Consider the following 22,998-nt stretch of genomic DNA (forward strand, 5'->3'; position numbering starts at 1 on the left):
ACTAAATTAGTGTGTGTATATTATCTTTCACAGCATTAAAAAAAGAAAAAAAAAAGGGAAGAAATGAGAAAACGTTTCTATGTAGTGTATAGTTTGATATTCTGAAACCAGGACGGAGTGTTACCCCAGTACAGTTACAGTATCAGGATTTTTTAGTCACATCTCCCTGATTATGCGAATCTGAGTTCTTTGCGCCGGTGAACACTGACAAACAACTGACACAAGGCCCAAAGGTTATAAAAATAAAAGCTGATTTATTTACAAGCAAGTGAAACAGCTAAAGATAACGGAAGTAATCAGAATGTAAGAATTTTTTTTTTGTTACATTTGTACCCTGCGCTTTCCCACTCATGGCAGGCTCAATGCGGCTTACATGGGGCAATGGAGAGTTAAGTGACTTGCCCAGAGTCACAAGGAGCTGCCTGTGCCGGGAATCAAACTCAGTTCCTCAGTTCCCCAGGACCAAAGTCCACCACCCTAACCACTAGGCCACTCCTCCACATGTTCAAATGCTAGGTTGGTCAGAAAAAAAGCAATAAATGAACGTACTTTAAATGTTTAAGTGTACTCAGAAACGGTTTCAGAGGAAATACTCTCCCCTATACCCACTTTTAGGGCCGTGTGCTTTTATTCAATAGCATTACAGAGCCGGAATACAATCGGGAATGAAGCATGTTTCGTCTCCTTTGAGAGGAAGGTATAGGTAAGCAGGTGATTCAGCTGGCAGGAGAGCTTTGTAGGAAGTAGAGGAGTTCAGTGGAGTTAAGAACTGAGAGGAACAGGAGCCAGTGACAGCTCTCGGGTCTGACTGGAGAACCAGAGACCTTTCGATTCCCAAGTATGCCTCTTTTCTATGGGGTTCTGACAGAGGCACTGTTCCAGAAGGTAAGTAAAGAATTCATTGTTTTCTGGACATTCTGATTTTAAAAAACACAAAAATGTCCATTTTACATCATCAAGGATGTAGTTCTTGAAATTCAGGAAAGTCTCTTGGAACCCGGGCTCCAAAGTGGCTGTGGTGACTTGACCAGAAATCCTTATCTCTGCACAAAAGTCCATGATGCAGCTCTGTTTATAGCTATATAGGCAGGGGCCTAGCCCTATATTTATTTATTGGCTGCATTTGTATCCCACACTTTCCCACCTCTTTGCAGGCTCAATGTGGCTTACAATACATCATGAATAGTGGAAATAAGAAGAGAACAGACATTTGGTATTACAGAAGGATTTGGGGATACATGATAATGATAAAGCATAGTAGTGATATAACAAGAAAACATTATGACAGTTCTGGCTACATGTGGGGGATTTCACATGTGTTGATCTTTGTGATATGTCTTGTTGAAGAGATGGGTCTTCAGTAGTTTGCAGAAGCTGGTTAGTTCATAGATTGTTTTTAGGTTGCGCGGCAGCGCGTTCCAGAATTGTGTGCTCATATAGGAAAAGGTTGATGCATGCGTTAGTTTGTATTTTAGACATTTACAGTTGGGGAAATGAAGATTAAGGAATGTGCGAGATGATTTTTTAGCATTCCTGGGTGGTAAGTCTATCAGGTCTGACATGTAGGCTGGGGCATCGCCATGGATGATTTTATGAACAAGGGTACACACCTTGAACGCGATGCGTTGAGTGGGAGCCAGAGTAGCTTCTCTTGTAGGGGTTTAGCACTTTCATATTATGGTTTTCTGAATATGAGTCTAGCTGCAGTGTTCTGGGCTGTCTGGAGTTTTTTTTTTGAGTATTTGCTCTTTGCAGCCAGCGTAAAGTGCATTACAATAGTCTAGATGACTGAGTACCAATGATTGTACCAGATTATGGAAGACGGTCCTTGGGAAGAATGGTCTCATTCTTTTTAATTTCCACATTGAGTGGAACATCTTTTTGGTTGTGTTTTTCGCATGACTTTTAAGTGTTAGGTGCCGATTTATGGTAACTCCAAGAATTTTTAAGGTGTCCGAAATTGGTAGGATCAGTTTTGGTGTGTTGATGCTGGTAAATTTGTTCGTGTTGAGGAGTGAGTATTAGGCATTGGGTTTTTTCTGCATTAAGTTTCAGCTGAAATGCATCTGCCCATGAATGCATGATATGTAGTCTTTGGTTAATGTCGTTGGAAATTTCCTTTAAGTCTTGTTTAAATGGGATGTAGATCATTACGTCATCAGCGTATATGTATGGGTTGAGGTTTTGGTTTGATAGTAGTTTGGCCAAGGGTATCATCATTAGGTTGAATAAGGTCGGTGAAAGGGGGGGATCCATGTGGAATTCCGCATTCAGGTGTCCATGTGGCTGATGTAATCGAATTTGATGTCACTTGATATGAGCGTGTGGTTAGGAACCCCTTGAACCAATTGAGAACGTTGCCGCCGATACCGAAGTATTCAAGGATGTGTAGTAGAATTCCATGATCAACCATGTCAAAGGCGCTAGACATGTCGAATTGTAGAAGTAGTATATTCTTGCCGGTTGCTATCATTTGTTTGAATTTAGTCATGAGTGTAACTAGTACTGTTTCAGTACTGTGGTTAGAACGAAATCCTGACTGGGAGTCATGTAGTATTGAGAACTTGTTTAAATAGTTTGTGAGTTGTTTGGTCACCATCCCTTCTGTTATTTTGGTTATTAAGGGAATGGATGCTACTGGCCTATAGTTGGTTAGTTCACTAGCATTTTTCTTTGCATCTTTGGGTGAGTAGAATGTTTCCTTTCTCCTTCGGGAAGAGTCCATTTTGTAGCATAAAGTTCACGTGTTTCAGTCCGGGGGAAACAGCTCTTTTATTAGCCTCTACATGAGGCGCCCCTCCAGGCTCAAACCCCTCCGCCTCTGTGGGGGTCGTGCCATGCTGTTCCAAAATGGCGCCCGCTGCCAGCTCCACGGAGCAGGAAGGAACATCGCTCGCCATGCTCGGGCTGGCTCTACCATCTGAAAAGCACGCCTTACAGAGCTCCGCTGCAGATTTGCGCTTGCCACAAACGGAACAGCGCTTTACTTTCTCAGCAGCCATCGCCAAAAGCGGCGGAAATTCAAAATGGCGGATTTGCGCCAAAATCGTCCCGCACGCGGGCCCTCCCCGGAGGAGCTACAAAATGCTCTTACCTCACCAGACCGAGTCTCCAAGCTCCGGTCACGCTGCACAATCAGAAGAAAAACCTCTTTTCTGGGATCGCAGCGCCAAAGCGCGACGCAACTTTTTTTTTTTTTTTTTAACGCTGTGAGGAAAGTTTGAGGCAACAGCGAAAGAGGCAAATTTCCAACTCCGGAGGATCAGTAGCGTGGGAAAGGCAGGGAAAGGGCGAACCTATGTGCCTGCATCCACAGCGAGAGCAAAGACAGGGACAGGGCTTGCCTATTTGTCTACTTCCACATTGGGAACCGGGTAAGGCAGGGAAAGGGCTAACCTATTTGCCTTTAATGTGGGCACCATCAGCCACAACACCCCTGCTACAACTGGCAAAAGCACAGGAGCCACACCAGGCAGATTTTCTGAAGGAGCTTGAACAAGCTGCAACCACCCTGCTGGGGAGATAGAGAATACTGAAGAGGCAGATGGAGCTAGCTGGCCATGAGGCACTATGGTTTTTCAGTGCTCTCTATCTCCCCCTGCTGGTTGATGGACACAACCCACTCGTAATGGATTCATCTGCTTGATGACAAGGAATGTGTTGTCATTGAAGGTAGTATACTATGCCATACTTTGTATTGTTGTTGGAATATTTTTACTGCTCTAATTTATTTTGTTACATTTGTACCCCGCGCTTTCCCACTCATGGCAGGCTCAATGAGGCTTACATGGGGCAATGAAGGGTTAAGTGACTTGCCCAGAGTCACAAGGAGCTGCCTGTGCCTGAAGTGGGAATCAAACTCAGTTCCTCAGTTCCCCAGGACCAAAGTCCACCACCCTAACCACTAGGCCACTCCTCCACTAATTGCATCGTGCTCATGTTTGATCTATTCTTACTGTACACCGCCTTGAGTGAATTCCTTCAAAAAGGCGGTAAATAAATCCTAATAAATAAATAAAATACAGAAAACTCATTTGGGATCAGAAGAACATGGAAAACTATAGAAATGGTAGCAGTGGGGAGAGAGACTATACAGAGTCACCAGCAGTTTCTAAGAATGCAGGGTTGAGGATTTTATTTAGGAAAAGCTTAATGGTAGAAAAGCAGAAAATACAGACTCAGAGGGACACTTCATTATTGCCATCACTACAGAGCACCAGAAGTTGGTCCTCTGCAACATCTATGCTCCCAATGTTTATCATGTAAAATTTTATCAGGTTATTTTTTCTCATCTGCAGCAATTTGATTCTCTAAAATTAGCAGAGATTTTAATAGGGTTGTGGATCCAGAACTGGACAAACCCTATAATTGCAAAACAGGTAGATCAAACTAAAAGTATACCCCGGATGTATGACACCCTTGAGGTAGTGGATACTGGAGGGTTCTAAACCGATTAGAATGAGACCTCATTCACTTGGCCATGGTGCACTCTAAAGTAGATTATGTTTTAGTTTCAAGAGGTCACGGAGGCTACCATTGTGATCTCTGGGCAAATCACTTAACTCTCCACTGTCTCAGGTACAAAATAAGTACCAGTATATAATATGTAAACCACTTTGATTGTAACCACAGAAAGGTGGTATATCAAATCCCAACCCTTTTCCCCTTCTGTTGGGCCCACTGAGATTTCAGACCATGCACTCATCTGGGTAGAAGTAGAGTAGGGGAGAGTAGCGGGAAGTGGACAGTACTAGAAGTTCCCTTTAGATTTATATTTTGATGTAACATTTGGAGATTATATTACACAGAAATGGAATGATTTAACACCACAGTCAATCCTATGAAACACATCAGATTTTCTATTGTGAAACAACTAAAGCTATACTGTGAGGGGAAATTATTGCATTCTCTAGTTATAAAAAGAAATCAGGGACTAGGATAGTCTCAGACTGAAACGTCAGATACAGAAAGAGCATTGGGTGTGCGGAGGACGCCCCGCTGGAAAAAAAAAAAAAAAAGAAGCTCAACTGCTAGCAACCCAGTTGACGCTCAATGAGCATCAAGTTTCATATTTGATATACTGCCTAACAGCAAAATTTCTAAGCAGTTTACAATTAAATCAATTATAAAAGAAAAGCTTCTACATCAGTGGTAAATTTGGAAATAAAAATGGTAGGTTGCTTCATGGATCAATTCAAAATTGGAATGGCTCAAGCAGGGTTCTGTTCTTAAAAGATCACCAGGGGCAGATAGTGAGATCAGATTAGGAGACTGGCATTTTCATATCACAGATGTGTTTTCAAAAGATGGCCTGGAATCCTTACTCCATATGTTATGGTATAAACCAATTGTCAGAATTAAATATGTAGAATTGTGCTGAATCAGGTACCAATATAAAAACACAGTTTTAAAGGACTGCAGCAGAGAAACGGGTCTGGCTTTATGGTCTGGCTTTCATCTCCCCCCTTCCTCCCCCTAACAAAAGACTACTGATCAAAACCATTGTGGGTGTAAATATCAACACAGCAAAGGATCAAAGATGGATAGCAGAAAACCACACCCAAGAGTTACTACAATAAACTCTGCTAGGATGCTTGCAATAAACCAACAGGAAGCCATAAAACCTTTTAGCCTGCTTGCTGGCTACAGACAAAGGACCCAGCACACATGTGCAGAAGATAAGGACTTATCATGTTACAACTACACACCAACCAATGAAACCAGGACCATAATGCTTTGCAAATACCCAGAGTCCAGTACAAACCAGGAAGCAAATGATCCAGGGCATGCACTCATTTCTCCCTGCAAACTAAGAATATAAAAGGAAAAAGTGTTCCACACAACGCAGATTCTCTCTTCAGCTGCAATCCAGACCTATAAAGGGAGAGAAGGATGTCCAGCCTCCTGCTACTACCTCGGCCACATGGCTTATCACTCTGCTGAATAATAGAACTTTTCCAAAAGACTTTTTCTCTCTCAGCTGCCATAACATGGACTTGTTAGTAACTTGTGATTTAAGTCTGTTGTGTTGTTTCCTAAGCACAAATTCTTCTCTTCTAAGATCCTTCTAAAAGCTATCTCTCGTTTGCAATATATTAAATAAACCCTTTTGAAGCTAAAAATACAGTCTCTTTGTGTTCTGAGTATATGGTATCTTTTATATATACTTAATTAATTTAATTTATTGCAATTATCACCTTTGGTGATTGGTGGAGAAATTAATATCCTAAAACTTATAAATACAGCGCCTGCTCTTAAATTATAAACAGTAGCGAGTGCTCTAGAGCTCTTTCTCCCAAGATAAATCATTTCTTGTAACACATATAGAAGGCATGCAAGTTCATCAGCATATTTGCACAAGAATTTTAGAAAATAAATCCCATTGAGAACACAGGAGAGTAACAGCAAAAATGAAAAGATTGCTAGATGCAAAACAGGAGACAGATAATGGTACAGGCAGTGAATGATGCTAGCACTCTGTCACTAAAGAGTCTAACGTTCATTTGTTCAGAAACAGGAGCAGTATATGAAAGGACCCCCTGTTAAGTCTGAGAATAGAAGGGAGCAGAACAGCAGGGTCAGTTGGAGAAATACCATTGCAGAGTACAACACCATTCTGTTAAGAAAAATAAGCTCATATAAGGAAAAAATGCAACCACCTTCCATTGTTTGTTCCTTAAAGATTTGATTTTATTATAATGGGCACAACATAAGATAAAATATTTATAAAGTAATGAACCCATTCATACTGGCAAACGCAACTACTCTGTGCAAATAAAACAGAAGAGAGTCCAGCGCCCTATCCCTCACCTCAGGGCTGCAGTGCACGAGGCAAGCACCACACTGTATGGGTGAATGTCAGAAAATGCTAAAGGTGCTGGAGAATTCCATGTTCTGAAAAAAAAAAAAATCTGAAAGGAACAAACCTCCACTGAATATGTGCTTCTGGAAGTGCCCTAGGTAGGAATTCTATTTCTGTCAATAATTGTACGATGCTGGTATACTTGCTTTCCTATTATACAATGTCTTGCACAGACACATGCATTATGTTTATAGACAGATTTTCAATTGGAAAGAAAAAAACAAATTGCGTCTGTCTTGATATTAAGATTAGCTTTGAACACACTGGAGAGCAGTCAGCAGCACTCTTCACATTGCAGCAAATGTCCCCTTCACGCTGCTCTGGTGAATCGAGTTCGTGGGTCAGTTCCTACGGGAAGCAGGCCACGTCCACACACCAAGCCTTACTGCAATACCACCTCTGGGGCTGCAGGTATTGTGCATTACTAGCTTCTCTTTCAATTCCATCATTCATCGTCCTCATCCTCATCTTCTTCACCGTCAGAAAGTGATGTGCAAGCCCGGATTTGGCGGTAACGATCAAGCCACTTCTCTACCATTTGTGTAACAAGAGGGTGATTGCGACGGCGAGAGCTTTTCTGCATAGCAACCAACACACCTCCTTCTGTTACACAGCAGTCCAGCCATGCCCGCAACAACTTTTCCTGCTGTTCCTCGTTACCCATCTGTTAAGGGAGAGGAAAATGGTGAATAATTCAAAGAAATACACTGCAGTGAAAAACAAGGCACGATCCCCTCATGCATAAGTGTCACAAATATACTCTGCACCAAGACACGCTCCTTCATCCTGTATATGTAAGTTGTCCATGGCATGTTCCCTCTAATCCCATACACAAATGCTGAACAAAGGGGCATGTAGCATATACCACATATTATATATATATATATACACACACACACATATACAGTGGGGCCAATATTCAGCTGGCGATGGGCAGTGTGGTTAAAGGCCGCTGCTGAGCTCAGAAATTCATTGCCATGCCGTATCCGGTGATTGGCACTGAATTCCCGGGTTCATTTTTGGCTGCTGGAACTTAACCAGTTAAGCCAATATTCAGTGCTAACCAGTTAAGTTCCTAGCAGTTAATGATAGGACTGTAATTTTGCGATCCTATTTAACCGCTAAACACAGTGCTGTATATTGTGGTTATCGGTAACCAGTTATCTCCTGCTGAATATTCATGGTTAGCCAGTTAAACAGTATTTAAGCAGTCAGTGGCTGTAGCTGACCGGATAAATAAAGCACTGCATACGGGGTGGGGGGATATATTTAGGGATACCTCCTTAACCCCTTTATACAGATACCAAATAGAGGAACACCCCCTTCCCCTTATAAAACACACCAGGTGAGGAATGCTCCTTCAACACCTTATACCACGTGCACTGCTGTGAGATGGGTAAGATTCCTCGTACACATATTTCTTTGAGGCACACTCTCCCACCCCCGATATGCACACTGCACTTACATCGGAGGAATTGTTCCCCTCTCCCATACAAAGGGCTCTGGGCTTGGTTAGAGACTCCCTCATCTTCTTATAAAGAGACTTAGGAGAGGCACACTGCTCTCTTATACATACGTATACTCACCCCCCCATGCCCCTCAATCCTTTATTCACAGTGTATTGAGACACGCTCCCCCATCTTAAACATACACTTTACCTCCGTACTTAAGTTGGACAGAATCATACCTTCCTTCTCCCTGTTAGATAAATACTGCATCATAGCCAAAGAACATACCCTTCCTTTAAAATACACTGAAGTGAGGAATCCTTCCTTTATACACTGAATATTGACAGACTCTCTTTCTAGAAATACTGCAAGGAGACAATGCTTTTTCAACTCTTTTACACATACTGCAACCAAGAGCAAGAACTCTCATTCTCTTACACAGACAGCCCCCTTATATAGACACTGCTCTGAGATTGTGCTATCCCTCAATTACGTATACTTCACATTCCCACACACTACACAGAGACTTTCTCAAATCCTCATCTGCATTCTCTATTCCTATACACACACTATGAACAACCTTAGCTGCTACAAAGACAGTGGGGGAGTTTGAATGTTTAGCACTGAATCAAGTCGTAGACAATAACTACGGAGCACTGCATATAAATGATATCAAAATGATATCAAATGATTATATCAAAATGTTAAAGACGGCATATTTAAAAGTTCTGCAGGAAACAAATATAGTGTGGAATCCTCATGGATAGAAATTCCAAGTATGATACAAAAAAAAAAAAATATATATATATATATATATATAATGGGGGTATACAACTGGGCACCTTGCTGGAATGGATAGAAATGGAATGCTAACAGAAATTAGGGAAGCTAGCAAAATTGATAAGATAATACTAATATGGAAAGATTTCAAATACTCTGACACTGAATAGATAAAAGACATATCAAGACATGGTATGGAGAGAAGTGTCTGGATGAAATAAATGATTGCTCAATGAACAACTAGTCCACAATCAATGAAAAGGCTGCAATCCTAGACCTATTTGTTAGTGGAACACAGGATTTGGAGCAAGAGATAATGATTAATGATACTGGAGCCACTTGCAATCATCATCATAACATTATCAAATTTGACTGAACTGGAGGGATAACATTGAGGGGCCAGTGCTCAAAAGTCCCTGTTTAAAACTGTGCCCATTTACATCCACGGTAGAAGCTACCCTTCCAAGACTGGGCATCCAAATGGCATATGATATTTAATGTGAGCAAGTGGAAAGTGATGCATGTGGGAAAGAGGAACCCAAACTATAGCTACGTGATGCAAAGTTCCAGATTAGGAGTCACTGACCAGGAAAGTGATCTAAGTTCCATCGTTGATGATATGTTGAAACCCTCTGCTCAATGTGCGGCGGCGGCTAAGAAAACAAATAGAATGTTAGGTATTATTAGGAAAGGAATGGAAAACAAAAATGAGGACGTTATAATGCCTTACATATAGTGGAATTAAAAAAAAGGTACTGAGGAAATCATAAAGGGAATGGGACTACTTCCCTAAAACGGATAGGGCTCTTCAGCTTGAAGAAAAGACGGCTGAGGAGAGATATGATAGAAGTCTATAAAATAATCAGTGGAGTGGAATGGGTAGATGTGAATCGCTGGTTTACTCTTTCCAAAAATACTATGACTAGGGGGCATGCAATGAAGTTACAAAGTAGTAAATTTAAAATGAATTGGAGAAAACATTTCTTCACTCAATGTGTAATTACACTCTGGAATTCGTTGCCAGAGAATGTGGTAAAAGAAGTTAGCTTAGCAGGGTTTTAAAAAGGTTTGGATAACTTCCTAAAAGTCCATAAGTCATTATTAAGACAGACTTGGGGGAAATCTACTGCTAATTTCTTGGATAAGCAGCATAAAATGTATTGTACTGTTTTGGGATCATACTAGATACTCGTGACCTGGATTGGCCACTGTTGGAAACAGGATGATGGGCTCGATGGACCTTCGGTCTGTCCCAGTATGGCAACACTTATGTTCTTATGTACTGATTTTGAAATAGTGAGTGATGCTCAAAGGAAATCGCATGCAAATGAGTCACGTAACTTTGTTCTGCGCATGTGCTAGGTTCTTTCCCTACTGATGAGCTTGCTAGTCTCTCTGCCCAGGAATCCCCCTGCTGTACTCTCTCTTTTCCTCTGTAGTACTTGCTAGCTCCAGTGTTTCCCCATCTCCTTTCCCCTGTAGTGCTCAGATTCTGGCTCCGCTGCCTTCCTCCTACACCTTCCTTGCCTTCCCTCAGTCTGCCCCTGAATATTTTTGCTTGAGAATCTTCTCCTTGCAGAAAGACCCACTAACTGACATTATAGGGGCTTTCTCCCAGCCAACTGCTTGTTTCTCTCCCCCCCCCCCCCCCCAGCTGACATCATAGGGGATTTCCCCCAGCCGATTGGCTGTCTGCCCGTATGATGTCAGCTGGGGGGTCTTACAGCAAGGATGAGATTCCCAAGCAAAATCATTGGGGGCAGCCTGAGGGAAGACAAGTAAGCTGCAGGAAGAAGGTGCAGCCAGCATCAGAGTAATCTGCTATTTATGGAAAAAAAATCTCTACATCACTGAAAGCCCCCCTCCCCCCCACTTGTTTCTCCACCCCTCTACTCTCTGCTCTTGAAACATGCAGAGTGCTTCTCCCAGAAGTTGCCCTCACAAAATGACAGCTCCAGACCTCACGGAAAATTCTGCTACTTTCTGTACATCGCTCGGAATGCTTATTTTAATACTAATCAGCTAATTGTAATACATTTGCATAGGATTATCGTCGCCTGCTACCGCGATCGGTAAGATGGACACAGAACCCCACCAGGCAAAACCGGATGTTCCTAGCATGGTAAGCTTTGTGCATCAGTCCCTAAGAAAATTTACTGCCCTAGTCATTAACTTTCAAAAGGAAGACTGTCATAAAATGAGGAAAATGGTTAGAGAAACTAAAATGGTACTGGAGGTGTAGCCTAATGCTTCGAGCAGGTAGAGAACTAGGGAAGACTGGTTCAAATCCTTGTGATTTTGGGCAGGTCATTTAACCCTCCACTGTCTTAGGTACAGACTTGGGGTCCTTTTATTAAGCACAGCTAAAAAGTGGGCTACGCTAGTCCCAACGCAGATCATTTCCACGCGCTAAGGTCACTTTTAGTGCTGCTGGTAAATGACTAATTTGTACATTTCTGCAATAATGGCCACACACTAATTTTCCCATTAGCCAGTGAGCAATTACAGACACCTATTTTGGAGGCAGTAAGAGCTCACGCGCTGATCATGTACTAATCAATTAGCTCCAGCTATGCTAATCAGCTCATGTGCTAAGTACATAAGTAATGCCACACTGGGAAAAGACCAAGGTTTCCATCGAGCCCAGCATCCTGTCCATGACAGCGGCCAATCCAGGTCAAGGGCATCTGGCAAGCTTCCAAAACGTACAAACATTCTATACATGTTATTCCTAGAATTATGGATTTTTCCCAAGTCCATTTAGTAGCGGTTTATGAACTTGTTCTTTAGGAAACCGTCTAACCCCCTTTTAAACTCTGCCAAGCTAACCGCCTCCACCACGTTCTCCAGCAACGAATTCCAGAGTTTAATTATGCGTTGGGTGAAAAAACATTTTCTCCGATTTGTTTTAAATTTACTACACCATAGTTTCATCGCATGCCCCCTAATCCTAGTATTTTTGGAAAGCGTGAACAGACGCTTCACATCCACCTGTTCCACTCCACTCATTATTTTATATACCTCTATCATGTCTCCCCCTCAGCCGTCTCTTCTCCAAGCTGAAAAGCCCTAGCCTCCTTAGTCTTTCTTCATAGGGAAGTCGTCCCATCCCCGCTATCATTTTACTCGTCCTTCGCTGCACCTTTTCCAATTCCACTAGATCTTTCTTGAGATGCGGCGACCAGAATTGAACACAATACTCAAGGTGCGGTCGCACCATGGAGCGATATAACGGCATTATAACATCCTCACACCTGTTTTCCATACCTTTCCTAATAATACCCAACATTCTATTTGCTTTCCGAGCCGCAGCAGCACACTGAGCAGAAGGTTTCAGTGTATTATCGACGACAACACCCAGATCCCTTTCTTGGTCCGTAACTCCTAACGTGGAACCTTGCATGACGTAGCTATAATTTGGGTTCTTTTTTCCCACATGCATCACCTTGCACTTGCTCACATTAAACCATCTGCCATCTAGCTGCCCAGTCTCCCAGTCTCGTAAGGTCCTTCTGTAATTTTTCACAATCCTGTCGCGAGTTAAAGACTTTGAATAACTTTGTGTCATCAGCAAATTTAATTACCTCGCTAGTTACTCCCATCTCTAAATCATTTATAAATATATTAAAAAGCAGTGGTCCTAGTACAGACCCCTGAGGAACCCCACTAACTACCCATCTCCATTGTGAATACTGCCCATTTAACCCCACTCTCTGTTTCCTATCCTTCAACCAGTTTTTAATCCACAATAGCACATTTCCTCCTATCCCATGGCCCTCCAATTTCCTCTGTAGCCTTTCATGAGGTACCTTGTCAAACGCCTTTTGAAAATCCAGATACACAATATCAACCGGCTCCCCTTTGTCCACGTTTGTTTACTCCTTCAAAGAACTGAAGTAAATTGTCAGGCAAGATTTCCCCACACAAAAGCCGTGCTGACTCGGTCTCAGTAACCCATGTCCTCGGATGTGCTCTGTAATTTTGTTTTTAATAATAGCCTCTACCATTTTCCCCGGCACCAACATCAGACTCACCGGTCTATAATTTCCCGGATCTCCTCTGGAACCTTTTTTTTAAAATGGGCATTACATTGGCCACCCTCCAATCTTCCGGTACCACGCTCAATTTTAAGGATAAATTGCATATCACTAGCAGTAGCTCTGCAAGCTCATTTTTCAGTTCTATCAGTACTCTAGGATGAATACCATCCGGTCCAGGAGATTTGCTACTCTTCAGTTTGCTGAACTGCCCCATTATGTCCTCCAGGTTTACCGTGAAGTCAGTAAGTTTCTTCAACTCATCCGCTTGAAATATCATTTCCGACACCGGTATCCCACCCAAATCTTCCTCGGTGAAGACCGAAGCAAAGAATTAATTCAATCTCTCCACTACGTCTTTGTCTTCCTTGATCGCCCCTTTTACCCCTCGGTCATCCAGCGGCCCAACCGATTCTTTTGCCGGCTTCCTGCTTTTAATATACCAAAAAATTTTTTTACTATGTTTTTTTGCCTCTAATGCTATCTTTTTTTCGTAATCCCTCCGCGCCTAAATAAACACGCCCCAGCACTAAAAAATATTTATTTTGTAGCGCATGGGTACCACGTACTCATGCAAAACTTAACGCAGGATACCCGAGTGCATCCTGGAGTAGGCACATGTTAATGCTTATCACAGCTTAGTAAATGGGCCCCTTAGATTGGAAGCTCTCTGAACTTTAATGTAACTTGCCTTGAGATATAATTGAAAAAGGGTTTAGTTAAATCCAAAATCCCTTTTCCCCCCTTTATTGCTTTTAAAAGAAGTAGCTGCAAACTTTAATAATTTACATCAGGTATGAACCCTATTTAAAAATAACTTCTTGGGAGCCCAGATCAGAAGTATTCCATTCATTGAAAAAGGAGAAAGGAGCTTGAATAATTGCCAGGATGGTTAAAAGGTGAGCTGAAAAAGGCTACTGTAGTTAGTGATTTAATTTGTTGTTTTCTTGGTGTCTTTTGGTATTGGAGTGAGTAGGATATTGCCATTTTCCTTAGGGAAGAGACCTTGCTGAAGCATGTAGTTTAGGTGGGATATGAGGTCTGCTATGAAGCGGTCAGGGGTGGATTTCATTAGGTAGTTGGGACAGGTATCTAGTTTACAGTGAGTGTTGGAGAACCTGCTGATCGCCTGTGCAACTGCATCGACGGTAAGGAGGGCGAATTTTAATCAACCGATAGCCAATGTAATGCTAATTTCTGGAAATGGCTTCAAAGGCAAATCAAGAAACTAAAGGCAGGTGAACTAGATGTCAGCCTTGTAGTGCTATAGAAATGCTAAATAGTAGTAAATAGTAGTAGTAGTCCTGGGCAAATTGTAGGCGCTATTCTGTAAAACAAAATTACTGAATATATATCATTATAGTTTAATGAGGGAATTAACATGGATTTATCAAAGGGAAGTCTTGCCTCACCAATCTGATACTTTTTTTTTTAAGGCGTGACCATGTGGACAAATGTGAGCCAGTTAATATAGTGTATCTGAATTTTCAGATGTTTCACAAAGTCCTTGCATGAGAAACTCCTGAGAAAACTGCTTTCTATCCCAAGACTAGAGGGTTTTTAAAAAAATAAAGCAGCAGTAAGCCCAATGCAGGCTTACCGCTCACTAATCCGGAACTTCCACCGGCCCAACGTGGTCGCCGGCAGTAGTTCCAGCTGGACCACGTACCATTTTTGGTGCCCTGGACATTTTTTCTGTAGCTCAGCACTAACCCTCAACGGGTGGTGGTAAGTGCTCTCCACTGCATGGCCAAGCAGTATGGGTTATCTTACCGTGTGGCCATTTTTTTTTTTGGGGGGGGGGGGGGGGCATTTTACCCGCTGCGGTAAAAAGGGCCCTGGTGTGCGGGTAAAACGGCCCCGGCTGCTACAGCAGGACCCTTTTTCTCACAGCTTAGTAAAAGGACCCCTTAATGTCCTATTGGTGACCGGAAAATGGATAGAAGCTAGAAAGGGGAGCAGGACTACTTAGTCATCAGTTTTCTGTACTGGAACTAATAAGTTAAAACATTTTTTTAATATAAATCTGAAAAGGAAATGAGTGAAAAGCTGAAATCTGCAGATAACACAATTATTCAAAGTTGTTAATTTAAAAGTGATTTGTGAAAAACTGCAGGACCATTTATTGAAATTTGCAGAGAAGTCACAATTATTCAGAGTTCATTCAGAAGTAGTTTGTGAGAAAGTGCTGGACCAGCTTGGAAGACTGGGTATCCAAATGGTAGATAAAATATAATATGGACAGAATGGGTTTACATCAAATTTTGGTCACTTCCTGGGATCTGCCAGGTACTTCTGACCCAGACTGGCCACTTTCAGAGAAAGGATGTTGGGCCTGATGGACTCTGGTCTGACCCAGCATGGCTTTAACGTTCTTGGAGAACACTACCAACCTCCCAATATTCAAAAACATTTAACTGGCCAGGATCAGCATCTGGCTGGTTAAGTGCCCCATAACCAGTTTATCTGGCGATATTCAGGAGGGGATAGTCGGTTATCTCCTGCTGAATACCACTGGTTGGCGGCTAGCAGATAGTGACATAACCGGCTATCCACCAATTTTCAGCCTCACTTTAGTGATTATATTTGGCTGTATGAATATCTTTGACCAGTTAGAAGATAACCGGCTAAGTCTAACTGGCTATGTTGATATTCAATCTTCTAACTGGCCAAAAATAAACCGGCTATTCAACGCTGGTCACCAGAAACAGCCCAGCACTGAATAACCGGGTTTAGAAGTGACCATGGGAGTTAGCCCAGCAAACTCCCATGGTCTAAATATAGGCACCCAAGTTACTTACATGTAGCTTGTGTTTTCTGCTGACAGCAGGTATGAATCTTTACAGTTGGGTGATCTGTCCCCAAAACTTCAACTTAGATTTTAGAAGGTTTTGAGAAGCCTCTGTATACAAGCACTTTACTGCCCATCACTGTTTTGCAGGATGTCCTTCAGTCTCTAAAAGTTTGAAGTAGACGACAACTCATAGGGGAGGTGGGTGGGATGTGAGGACTTGTATTCTGCTGGTTTTCTCAGAAATCAAGTAGGATAAGTTCTCACAGCATGGGACTCCCTAGCTACAAGTGGCCTTAAACAGAAAACAGAACAGGAAAGGTGCTGCAACAAGTGGACTCCAAAAAAAGGAGGCAGCACATGCAAATAGATCTCATTTATATTCATTAGGGACATCCTGAAAACCCGACTGGGCTGTGGCCCTCAAAGTCTGATGTTTCCACTCCTGTCCAAGAGCATCCTAAACATATAAGAACCATCATAATACATCTTAAAACATTTTACAGACATTCATAGTCAGTTTTCCCCTCCCTCCTGGACTGGAAGATAAACCAAATGCTTGAGTAAAAAAATATTTTAATTGTTTGGGTTTTTTTGTTCAAAAGGATTGGTGCTACCCAAAAGAAAGTGTGTTTAGGTGAAGGAATAACCAATCTAAGACAAGTCTGTGACTGATATATTACAATACATTTGCAGGGAAACTTTAGATAAAAGGAGGCTCCTAATGAAGCACTCCCAATCTCATTAACACAAATTGCTTTCTTCTTTTCTGAATCTCCTGTGATACATCTGGGAACACCACAATCTTCCATCCCAAAAATGATTTCTCCTTAGATCTAAACTAAATGATAAGTAACAAATTTCTATCAGCACTATTAACCAGAGTTACCACTAGTGTTCCACAAGAATTTCTAGAAAAGTGAATGTCTTCTACAACTTCTAATAAGTCCAAAGTTAAATCCTTCGTAGTTATCTGCCTTTCACATTTTTTCCTGGTAGATAGTATCCAGAATAATTGATGGTATCTAATCTAATGTTAAATGCCCTTCTAAATACTTCCAACACACTTTGTGTTACCTTTACTCCACCATTGGTAGCAAATGGTGCCTGTGTCCCAGCTCCTATGCCTTGGGTCTGCGATACAACAACTGAGACATTAAGCTGTCCCACATTCAAGGAGAGCTTTGAATCAAATAGATTGAAAATTCTGCAGGAAAAATAACATATCTTGGAATCCTTATGGACTGAAATTCCATGTGTAAAGGGGAAAAGGATAGTGACAGGAATGTACTAACGTCCACCTGGACAGGATGCAGAAATGTTACCAGATATTTGGGAGGCTAACAAACTGGGCAACACAATAATAATGGGTGATTTCAATTACCCTGATATTGACTGGTAAATGTAACATCAGGGCACACTAGAGAGGTAAAATTGACGAAATCAAGGACTGCTTTATGGAGCAGTTGGTACAGGAGCCAATAAAAAGAGGAAAAATTCTAGACCTAGTCCTTAGTGGAGTGCATGATCTGGTGCAGGAGGTAATGGTGCTGGTACCTACTGCATGATAACAGAGATCATAATACGATCTGATTTCATATCAGCTTTGGAGTAAGTACACACAGGAAATCCAATATGTTAGAATTGAACTTTCAAAAACAAGATTGTGATAAAATGAGAACAGTGAAAAAAAAAACTTTTAAGGAGCAGCGGCGAAGCTCAAAAATTTATATCAGGCATGGGTGTTGTTCAAAAATACCATGCTGAAAGCCCAGGCCACATATATTCCATGCATTAAAATACGAAGAAGGAAGACCAAACAACCGGCACGGTTAAAAAGTAAGGTGAAGGAAGCTATTAGAGTTAAAAGAAAATACTTCAGAAAATGGAAGAAGGATCAAGAAACAGCAGTGGCCTAGTGGTTAGGGTGGTGGACTTTGGTCCTGGGGAACTGAGGAACTGAGTTTGATTCCCACTTCAGGCACAGGCAGCTCCTTGTGACTCTGGGCAAGTCACTTAACCCTCCATTGCCCCATGTAAGCCGCATTGAGCCTGCCAAGAGTGGGAAAGTGCGGGGTACAAATGTAACAAAAAAACAAAAACAAAACATAAGGAATGGCAAGTCAAATGCAAAGCGCTGATAAGGAAGGCAAAGGAGGACTTTGAAAAAAGGATTGCGTTGGAGGCAAAAGAGTAAATTTTTTTTTTTAGGTATAGTAAAAAGCAAGAAGCCAGCAAAAGAATCAGTTGGACCACTAGATGACCAAGGGGTAAAAGGGGCACTCTCAGGGAAGACAAAGTCATAGCGATTAAATGAAATCTTTGTTTCGATCTTCACCAAGGAAGATTTGGGAGAGATACCGGTGCCAGAAATGGTATTCAAAGCTAACGAGTAAGAGAAAACGAATGAAATCTCTATAAACCTAGAGGATGTAATGGCACAATTTAACAAATTGAAGAGTAGCAAATCACCTGGACTGGATGGTATTCATCCCAGAATACTAGTAGAATTGAAAAAATGAACGTGCAGAACAATTGTTAGTAATATATAATTTATCTTTAAAATCAGATTGGAGGATGGCCAATGTAATGCCAATTTTTTAAAAGTGTTCCTGAGGTGATCCGGGAAATTACAGACCGGTGAGCCTGACGCCAGTGCCAGACAAAATGGTTGAGACTATTATAAAGAACAAAATTACAGAACATATTCAAAAGAGAAAATTAAATTCTTACCTTGGTAATTTTCTTTCCTTTAGTCATAGCAGATGAATCCATTATGAGTGGGTTGTGTCCATCAACCAGCAGGGGGAGATAGAGAGCACTGAAAAACCATAGTGCCTCATGGCCAGCTAGCTCCATCTGCCTCATCAGTATTTGAAGCTTCCAAAGCAGTGTTATACCGCAAAGCATAATAACATGAACTTTCCTCACAGTGGATAACGCCCCAAAATTGGAGCTATAATCCAAAGGCGGGAATGAACTCATCCTCCTGGAGGGAATGAACTCATCCTCCTGTAACTGAACAGAAATCCTGAAGACTGTTTTCCAACTTCTCCCAATGAGGGAACATATCTACAGGGATGTTAAGCTCTATGCAAAACTCTTCGCAACTCATTTAACTCCATATCATTCCGAGGCTGGCAGTGCTTCATCAGATGGGTTTTGTCAAAGACCGCAATGTAGTGCTCAGTTCTTATGGTCATCAAATATGTTCAGGAGCATCGACTGGATGCACTTTTGGTAAACTTTGATTTTGAAAAAGCATTTGATCATGTGTTAAGGCCTTATCTTTGGGAGGTGTTAACTTATTTTGGCTTCTATGGCCTGATCCTAACTATGATCCACCTTTTATATTGCGACCCATTGATCAATGGTGTCCTTCCCCTGCTTTTGAGATACAGGATGGCACTAGGCAGGGTTGTTCTTCATCTCCTACCCTGTTTATTCTATGCATTGAACCTTTAGCTTTGAAGCTGCTACATGATCGAACAATTCAGGGAATACCGGTGGGGCCTGAGGGCTTTAAAATTGACTTTATTTGCTCATGATTTATTGATAGCCCTTACGGCACCCCAGACATCTCTCCCTAGAGCCCTGGACTTGGTGTTGGATTTTGGATCCATTTCCAGTTTGTGGATAAATATGGATAAATTGGAGGCTTTGAGCCTGGGAGAGGAGCTGGAGATGAGATGGAAGGGTCCTTTCCCCTCCGCTGGGCCCAAGCTGCCATAAAATATCTAGGTTTGTCTATTCCAAAGAATCTTGTGCACTTGAATGATAACATTTCATCCCTGGTACCGGAGGCTTGCATTCTTTGTCAGCGCTGGTCTCCCTTACCGGTTTCTCTATGAGGTAGAGTCCATCTTATCAAAATGATTGTGCTTCAATGGCTGTATGTTTTGCAGAATCTGCCATTAATTTTGAGACCCAGAGAATTGAATAAGTAGAAAATAGCTCAGCCATCTGCAGCTGTTTTGAAGAGATGAAGGTATGGGCTTACCTGATATAAAAACTTATAACATAGCGTGTCAATTACGATTTGTGCAGGACTGGATAATTAACTAATTTTCTGTGATGTTGTGTTTGAGTCCTCTTTGAGCCCGGATCTATCTTTAGCCTATTGTCTCCACGCTTGAACTCCCCATCTGCCATGGAGGATAAAATGACATCCCTTGGTTGGGTCTGGAATCATTATCAGCGTCACTTTCATCTACCAGTTTGTTGATTCAAGTATTTGCCCATTGTGGGTAATGCTGATTTTACTCCGAGACTTCGCAGTTTCCATTTCAGAGCTTGGACTGACGGGTGACTCATTAGGGTCTGTCATTTGGTGGAGGAGGATGCTCCAATGTTGCTCCCATATGCTGATGTGTGTCAAAATTATGATCTCCGTCCTGTGGATTAGCATGCCTACCTTCAAGTGTGGCATTATGTCTTCTTCCTCATTCGGAACTTTCACTGCTTTTGTGGAATCATCTTTTGATGACGCCTGATTATTGAGGGTTTGATGGGCCATTATTATGAGATCTTACAGCAGCCAAAAGGACTGCATCCTCTATATCGAGTGGTCTTCTTTGTGGACTGCAGATTTTGGTTATCAGGACATTGAAAAATTTCTGGCCAGTTTACACTCAGCACCGCTTCTTGCACAGTGTACAATTGCAGGAGCTTCATTACAAATTCCTCATGAACGTACATTCATCTCTCCCATGCGAAAATATGGACTTTCCTTCTGGTACCTGCGTGAAATGTGTAGCACCAGAAGCCCCCTACAAACATTATATTTGGGACTGTACTCCAATTCATCACTTCTGGGAGGTGGTTTGGCATCACTTGGCTACTACATGTGGCTGCATCTGGACCCTGAACCCACAAGCAGCATTGTTGGACAATGTGTCTATGATAAAGGAAGGTTTGACCACCTTTGGCCTCTTCCTGCATAAAGCCTTTCTCATTGCCAAACGCTGCCTCCTTCTACAATGGATTCATCCTGATCTGCTGACTCTGGCCCAGTAGAGAAGTCAGTTACATGAGCTCTTGAGACTGGAGAGACTTTCAGTGGATTTGAGAGGATAAAAACAAAAATTCCTTAGACTTTGGACACCTTTCTTGGCCACCCCCACTGTGCGAGTACACTCCACGATTTTGAATGATCTGGATGTCTAGTTTGGTCAGTCAACTGTTCTTTTAGGAAGGGGAGTATGTGGTCTGGAGTGGGGAGGGACTAGGGGGATAGATGGATAGGTAGGTGAATATTGCTGGCTGAATGTTTGTACCTTTGGCTTTTTTGTCTATTTACCTTCTCTGTAACAGCCTTGATATGTCTATCCACATGTTCGTTGAAAAATTTAATTTATTTAATTTACTTATTTTCAGCACTTGTGATCACTGAGGTGACTATGCAGTTTACAATTTCTATTACAGGTACTTTGCATTGTCCCTAATGGGTTCTAAATATATGCTAAATATAAAATGTACAACACAACCATTTCTTGCATTTTGAATTCCCACCTTTTCACTGGAGGTGCAGTCTGTCACCCAAAACTGTAGGATTTTTTTAAAAAATCAGAATAAGGGTACTGTATATAAATTTCCTCTGTGGTAAAGAGAGTTTTTGTTCAGTAAGTGTGTACTAGTCACCTAGTAAGAAAGTACTACAATCCCATTCAATCTGAGCCTGTATCATCCTCTCTATATAACAGATAATGCAACCTTCTATATATCTAGAGAGGGACGTTCTAAAAAGGAATGCACTAGCATTCCCTGCAACTGTTTATATTTGAGGCACGTGCCCTCTGACCATATTTGATGCTGTTGGAGATCGGAGATCGGTGGGAGGGTGGGACCTTTGAGCAGCATCTGAATTACAAAGAACCCTGGATTTTCGCTTTACATTCAGTTTTACCTATCCACACCCATCCTGTTAGAATATCAATGATATGCTTTGATGTCCCCATGCATACCTCCGACCCACCCCCATCCTCCCCACCCTGTCAGACTGTCATAGTAATGCTTGAATGTTTTCACTTATATACACTGTCAGCTAGCACATTTGCTTATTTCCAATCTGACGAAGAGCAACCTTCGAAAGCTAATCAAGAAATGTATTAAGTTATGTCCAATAAAAAAGGTATCATCTTATTTTCTTTTCCATGTTTTATTTTGTTTGATTTCTATTGATAACCAGAAGGTTTGAATGAAGAACTTGAATGGATGACTCTAAATATAAGTTTTGGAAACGACAATACGTCCCGAGGTTGGTTGATTTGGGTGATATCATCACATCAGTATGGGTGTGGATATAATGTCAACTGAGATGTCATTATCCTTCAGATGTTTTCTGGCCATGGAGAAAGCAAAGTTGCTTACCTGTAGCAGGTATTCTCCGAGGACAGCAGGCTGATTGTTCTCACATATGGGTGATGTCCACGGCAGCCCCAGGTCAGGAAAATCTTCCTAACAACAAAGGTTGCTAAAGCCTTCGAGCGCGCGCATGCGCGGCCATCTTCCCGCCCATCGTGCAAGAGTCCCGCTTCAGTCAACTTATGAAGCAAAACCAAAGAAAGGAACAACTCCAAAGGGGAGGCGGGCGGGTTGGTGAGAACAATCAGCCTGCTGTCCTCGGAGAATACCTGCTACAGGTAAGTAACTTCGCTTTCTCTGAGGACAAGCAGTTGCTTGTTCTCACATATACATAGTAACATAGTAGATGACGGCAGAAAAAGACCTGCACGGTCCATCCAGTCTGCCCAACAAGATAAACTCATATGTGCTACTTTTTGTGTATACCTTACCTTGATTTGTACCTGTCCTTTTCAGGGCACATACCGTATAAGTCTGCCCAGCACTATCCCCGCCTCCCAACCACCAGCCCCGCCTCCCACCACTGGTTCTGGCACAAGCCGTATAAGTCTGCCCAGCACTATCCCCGCCTCCCAACCACCAGTCCCGCCTCCCACCACTGGCTCTGGCACAGACCGTATAAGTCTGCCCAGCATCATCCCCGCCTCCCGCCACCGGCTCTGCCAACCAATCTTGGCTAAGCTACTTAGGATCCATTCCTTCTGAACAGGATTCCTT

The 22,998-nt window shown here is 42.0% G+C and overlaps 1 protein-coding gene across 2 annotated transcripts in view; it reads right to left on the reverse strand.

The window, feature by feature from the left end:
* Nucleotides 1-6,677: 6,677 nt before the first annotated feature.
* ZRANB1 (zinc finger RANBP2-type containing 1) overlaps nt 6,678-22,998 on the reverse strand; it is a gene marked incomplete at its 5' end in the record, with an annotated part of 249,239 nt that continues 232,918 nt past the window's right edge. For both annotated transcript variants that reach the window (XM_030202551.1, XM_030202549.1), the window contains 1 exon segment: nt 6,678-7,526. In XM_030202551.1, coding sequence (XP_030058411.1) covers nt 7,308-7,526 — 219 coding nt within the window. In that variant the 3' untranslated portion in view covers nt 6,678-7,307.

The sequence above is a fragment of the Microcaecilia unicolor genome, chromosome 5 (genome assembly GCF_901765095.1).
Source record: "Microcaecilia unicolor chromosome 5, aMicUni1.1, whole genome shotgun sequence".
Taxonomy (NCBI): domain Eukaryota; kingdom Metazoa; phylum Chordata; class Amphibia; order Gymnophiona; family Siphonopidae; genus Microcaecilia; species Microcaecilia unicolor.